Source organism: Tubulanus polymorphus, chromosome 9, assembly GCF_964204645.1.
Source record: "Tubulanus polymorphus chromosome 9, tnTubPoly1.2, whole genome shotgun sequence".
Classification (NCBI taxonomy): domain Eukaryota; kingdom Metazoa; phylum Nemertea; class Palaeonemertea; order Tubulaniformes; family Tubulanidae; genus Tubulanus; species Tubulanus polymorphus.
This window is the reverse complement of record NC_134033.1, coordinates 1,993,604-1,999,982: the sequence shown is the minus strand read 5'-3', so window position 1 is coordinate 1,999,982 and position 6,379 is coordinate 1,993,604. Positions and strand designations below refer to the sequence as shown.

General features: G+C 39.6%; 1 protein-coding gene across 1 annotated transcript in view; it reads left to right on the top strand.

Annotated features, from left to right (window-relative positions):
* Positions 1-1,864: 1,864 nt before the first annotated feature.
* Positions 1,865-6,379, top strand: part of LOC141910976 (uncharacterized) — an 89,289-nt gene continuing 84,774 nt past the window's right edge. The window contains exons 1-3 of the mRNA XM_074801885.1: positions 1,865-1,948; positions 2,945-3,222; positions 4,622-4,681. Of these exons, the coding sequence (XP_074657986.1) occupies positions 3,016-3,222; positions 4,622-4,681 (267 nt within the window). The 5' untranslated portion in view covers positions 1,865-1,948; positions 2,945-3,015. The remainder of the gene's footprint in view (positions 1,949-2,944; positions 3,223-4,621; positions 4,682-6,379) is intronic.

Below are 6,379 nucleotides of genomic sequence, written 5' to 3'. Positions count from 1 at the left end.
TTTTACAAATAAACAAACTTCTGTAAATATAGTTTGACTGTGAATGTAACGACCTCTGTTACACGTAAATACAAGTTTATTAGATTATTTTGTGTTTTTATTTTTGTTTTCTTGATTCATTGCTAATGGGATCATACGTCAACTTGCTCTACACTGCGGTCTCATATTCACGTCTTGTTTTAACTATAGATATGGTTAGTGAGGATCCACCAGTTGCAGTAGTGAGCGGTAGGACATCAACTACTGCGGCAATAAAGGATTCCACCTGTTGCAAGTGAGGATCCACCAGGTGTCGCTAATGTGCAGTAGGACATCAACTACTGCGGCAATAGGGGTTCCACAAGTGAGGATCCACCAGGTGTCGCTAGTGTGCAGTAGGACATCAACTACTGCGGCAATAGAGGATTCCGTTTATGACAAGTGAGGATCCACTAGGTGCCGCTAGTGTGCAGTAGGGCATCAACTACTGTAGCAATAGAGGATTCCGCTTATGGCAAGTGAGGATCCACCAGGTGTCGCTAGTGTGCAGTAGGACATCAACTACTGCAGCAATAGAGGATTCCGCTTATGGCAAGTGAGGATTCACTAGGTGTAGCTAGTGAGCAGTAGGACATCAACTACTGTGGCGATAGAAGATGCCACTCCTAGGGTAAGTGAGAATCAACCAGGTGTCGCAAGTGTAGGGGATTCCATTTTAGTTACAGATATATGGTTAATATGAGAGAATTTTTGTACCCAATAACCTGATAATGAACAAATTGAATCATTCAGTGTAATTGGTGGACATGGCGTTTAAAAAATTGACTGAATTCAAACTGAAGATTTTGGACCGAACAGATCCCATTGAGGAACGGATCCTAGATATCTATGTGGACAATATTTGTTCATTTCTTTTTTTCAGATCAACCTGTTAAGTATGTTTTACCGATCTGCGCAGTAATGGCATCCGTCTGGGCGATGGTTGTCGCAGACGAACAGAAACTAGATGGAAATGATAAAAAACGAGGTTGCCCAGGCCAGGGATCATGGTTGAAATATATTTTCTCGTAATTTCCTCCAAGTTTTTGATATTGTCTTCATTTCGCGAGTAGACAGGAAGATGCAGTAATCTATGGCATAGATATCCTGTCAAAATTAAACATCAAATTTACCCGTCAAACTTTCATATTTTACCCATCAAACATTCATTTTTTTACCCGTCAAAACTAAACATCGAATTTTCTCGTCAACTCAACATAAAATGCTCGTCAAAACATCGTATTTGACGCGTCAAATATGATCTCGCATTACCTAGTTACTATCGTAGATATACTGTCAAAACTAGTTATCATAATAATGCCGACTCATGCACTAGGGAAATTGAATTGGAAAAAATTTAGATTTTTCTATGTAGAATATAGATAGATTTTCGAAAAGGGGAAGCTCCGAGAATAGCGGAAGAGTTTCAACTCCAGGAAACAAATATTCATGTGTTCTGCGGATTTTATTACGAGAAAAAAAACTGATCAATCGCAATGGTGCCGAGACGCCGCATGGCTCCAAAAATCGTCTCTGGCAAGCGTTGGATGACTGATACGTCCTGCCATCTGGTCAATGTATGAAAGTGTATCTGGCAAGTGAGTATGATCATCCGCTGCGCCGCGCCAGTTCGCAGTTGTGAGTTAGAATCAAATTTGAGTTAAGATTATTTCATTTTGTTCAGCGAGTCAAATTCTAATCTAATTTTTAAAGAGCACGGAACAAGGTCAACAATCAGGTGCTGCCACCTGATATCGCCTCGAAGTCGTCTCTGGCAAGTGATTCGGAACAATTTCATGGACCGGCACGTGCTGCCATCTCGCGACTCAATGACGTAATGTGTCATGGCCGCTAATTGACAGCTGATAGACGAGGGATTATTATCTAGATTTTCGGCGCTGCTATCTCAGGATTAGAACGCCGTTAACAGGTAAGACTACCCGCAATCGATTCCGACGGATCTATTTTTTCGAATCGTCTGAATTGTAGCGAATGTTATACTCGATTAAACCCGCTGGCAATATTTTAATTGGCTGTTTTTTTTGTGGCAGTTTTTTAATTTTTGACAGCTCGTCGGCGCCGCGCCCGGGTAATTTAAATGCCGGTGATTTATAGTAATTAATCGCTATTGACAACTTCTGTTTCGCACGAACTGGCGCTAGCCGTGGAATGAGACATTAGATGTTCAACGCTGTTGTTAGTTGAGATTGTCATGAATAATTGGTTTTGATAGTTTCACAAAATCGAATTAGTCTGAGATATTATATTTGCAAACCGCATATATTATTATTGATTTGGAAGTGGTTATTTTTAGTTTGTCTACCATGTTAATCTGGTCTACGCTATTTTGCCAATACTTAGAAATGTTTACTATTAGGGTAAGATGAAGTAGGGTATCCGTTAAGACTGAATAGATTTAATGTTTTGAGTGAGCTGTTTGTAGCAGTTAGTGGCCACCGACAAAATGCCAGGAATCTAGAAACCTTTTTGTAAAAAAGGTAAACGTCACGGGGTCAGTTGCTCAAAAGTTGGTTGAAGATAACCAGTGGATAGATACCATAGTAACAGTGAACTTTTAATTGTCACTATGTCAACTAACCACTGGTTAACTCAAACCAACCTGTGAGCAACTGGCCCATGGAAATTTGTTGAGATTGCTTGATACACATAAAATCAACTTGAACTCAAAAATCAAACTGTTTCTGTCTATGTTTTCCGTACTGACTGTGTTAATTGATTGGATTCTGAGTAGATCAAGTCAGGGAAAATAACGTATTTGTCGGGGAATAGTCATAATAAAAGTTGCCACTAAAGTCTTGGGAAATCAAGATCTGAATGATGTGAGGCAAGATATAAAAGCGCCACCAGGCCTAGGCCCCTATATATTGTTAAAATCTGATGCATTAAATTTTGTTGTTTTTTTTAGGCTCGACTTAGGATTTTGACCAGATTTCGGGGGTAAACTCGCCGACCGACAATATTCGAATATTATCGAGAATGATAAGCGGTCTATCAGCGAATCTCGACAAACGACGCCAGTTCGATGACATCATCACCCGCCGCGATCGAAATATGAACGACAACAGTTTAGAATCGCTTTACAATAAATCATCGTCGAACAACGAGAGCAGTTTTTACCTCGACGAACCGAATTTGGAAAAAATGAGATTGGATCGCGTCGATCGCAATCGTACGCTGTTAGAGGTGAGTTTACACTGTTTTCCTTAACCCTTTCAGTGCGGTGGACTCAACTAGTACATCGCACCGCAGTGTATTGAGATTGGATCGTGTTGATCGCGATCGTACGCTGTTAGAGGTGAGTTTACACTGTATTCCTTTACCCTTTCAGTGCGATGTATCAATTAGTGATGGACTTTGATAGTACACCGCAGTGTATTGATATTATTGGTTTTTATCTCCAATGAAAGATGGCATTGTCAAACATTGGGAAATATTAGTAACTAACGATACACCGCACGGTGGTGTAGATGCACCAATGTTATTGCTGTTATACACCACACTGGGGTGGAATATTTTTTTTTTAAAGTTTGAAATTAGCTCCAGCGCTTAAAGGTATTAACTAGTCGGCTCTGAGAGGGTTAAAGAACTTCCCTGTATCTACCTTAATCTTCATTCTTACAATTTTCGATCGTCCACACTTCAGAACTTCACCTGAGACATTTCTAATTGAAAATGAACTACAAACACCAGATATTAGACATTTTATCAGCACACTTTCTAAACTGATCGTCCACACTTCACATGTGTTCAGTGCTTCACCTGAGACATTTTTGATTGAAAATGAACTACAAACACCAGATATTAGACATTTTATCAGCACACTTTCTAAACTGATCGTCCACACTTCACATGTGTTCAATGCTTCACCTGAGACATTTTTGGTTGGAAATGAACTACAAACACCAGACATTAGACATTTTATCAGCGCACTTTCAAAAACTGTTCGTCCACACTTCACATGTGTTCAGTGCTTCACCTGAGACATTTTTAATTGAAAAAGAACTACAAACACCAGACATTAGACATTTTATCAGCTCACTTTCAAAAACTGATCTTCCACACTTCACATGTGTTCAGTGCTTCACCTGAGACATTTCTAATTGAAAATGAACTACAAACACCAGATATTAGACATTTTATCAGCTCACTTTCAAAAACTGATCTTCCACACTTCACATGTGTTCAGGACTTCACCTGAGACATTTTCAATTGAAAATGAACTACAAACACCAGACATTAGACATTTTATCAGCACACTTTCAAAAACTGATCGTCCACACTTCACATGTGTTCAGTGCTTCATCCGAGACATTTTGAATTGAAAATGAACTACAAACACCAGACATTAGAAATTTTATCAGCACACTTTCAAAAGCTGATGTGTGAAGTGGGTTTCGGTTTGTTCCATAGGCCGCAGATTGATACCTGTGCAAACACGTGATTATGAAAACTCCTCAATAAACCGATAAAATCCGACAAACAAAACCAATAAAGCAAAGTAAAGAGTTCAACTTGTCGATGAATAAATGAAAATCTAATGAAGCTTCGAGCGATAGTCGTGATTTTCTCTTTATGTTTACAGGCTGTCGACCCGGCGCTGGCGAAATGTATCCTACCGAACACGACGACGACAATGGCGACGGTAAGTCCACATTTCACGATCGTCGAAAAATTTGTCGATAGTAAAAAATAATTCCGATTCTTTCACGAATTCGAATGTCGTCGTTTTAGATTGTGATGAGTAATTCTAGGTAAGACGAAGCACGTTCGATAGGGTTTGTAACAAGTGCGTCTGAAATGTGCCGACCTTCGGGAAAAATATTGGATAGGTCCTGATTAGTGCTGGCTTTTGGTAAAATCCTGGGTCCAGTTCCACAGTTCTGAGTTAAGATTTGACCCTGGGTTAAAACATTGAAAATTAACTAACTTTAACTCAGAGTTAACTCTAACTCACAACTGTGGAACTGGGTCCTGAATGCCCTGAAAAGTACTTTAGGTGAAAGTAATTGCCTGCTCTTTTTGGACTCAATGTAATCTCAGGAAATTTCTTTTGACGTATTGTCATCTATTCAAAATTTCCAGTCAGGGTCCGATACAACTCCTTGATACCTTATAAACTCCTTCTAATCAGGGAATGCTTTTAAAGGCAGACATTTCCTCGAAATTCGAAATTTTCTCCGGGAGTGGCCAATCTGTAGCGACCCTGCCTGTTAAACATAGTCAAAACTTGCGAAAGAAATCTGATATATTTTCTTATTTCTGATTTCATTTATTATGAAAACTGTCATTGCATTCAGGGAAAAAAGTGCCGGCCTTAGACTTTCAAATAATGATTATAAGTGCTGACTTTGGCTTCAGTCCGACTGCTACAAACCCTGTTTAACCCTTTAGCTGCGGAGAAGGTTTTTTGCGATATAGGTTTTCCTCGAACTAGGTTTTCCTCTCATCCTCTTCTCAAATCAAAACCGAATTTTACCGGAATTAATCCTCTACATCTGTCTGGTATTCAGCTTTACTTTCCGAAAATTCCTTCATGACAGAACAGATTTCGTCGGTGCTAATTTGATGATGTCATAGGGGGATTTTCGGAGGCGGCCATCTTTCCTAGAGAATTCACCTAGCGATATATCGATTTAATCGTTGAGCAATTTGTTGATGAGATCATAGGGTGATTTATGGAGCTGAATCAAATTTGATGATGTCATTAGGTGATTTATGAAGGCTGTCATTTTTCTTGAAGGTCTATAGTTTCATTCACTAGTAGATAATTTGATGATGTCATAGGGGGATTTATGGCGGTAGCCAGATTTTCTAGAAGTGTCCATAAATCATATCACTACCAGGGTTCAATCTAAGGAATGGAAGCCACTTGCCGGGTTAAGCATTTCTGAAATTTTGCTTGCCCCTCCAAAAACTACTTGCCCTACACAGGCAGTCCGATTGGTGGCACTATGATCCGTTGTATCGAGTGGGAAAAAAACAGCTTTGTGACATAAATGATTGCACTAGCCCGGCGGACAAGTGATTATGATTACCTACTTGCCCTTATGAGAATATACTTGTCCCGGGCAATCGGACAAGTGCTTAGATCGGACCCTGACTACACGGGCATTTTGACGATGTCAAAGGGGGTTTATGAAGGCAAGACATTTTTCTTTTAAACAGTTGTCACCAATTCCGTCAATTTAAACTACGATTATGTAACGGGCATTTATGAAAAATTCCGATTAAAAAAAAAGAATGAAAACAACGACGACCAATTATTACTAGCGGGCAGACGTGCGGAATAATAGCGTGTAACCATGGTAACCGGATCGTAGCAGACGTCGTCACAATGTCT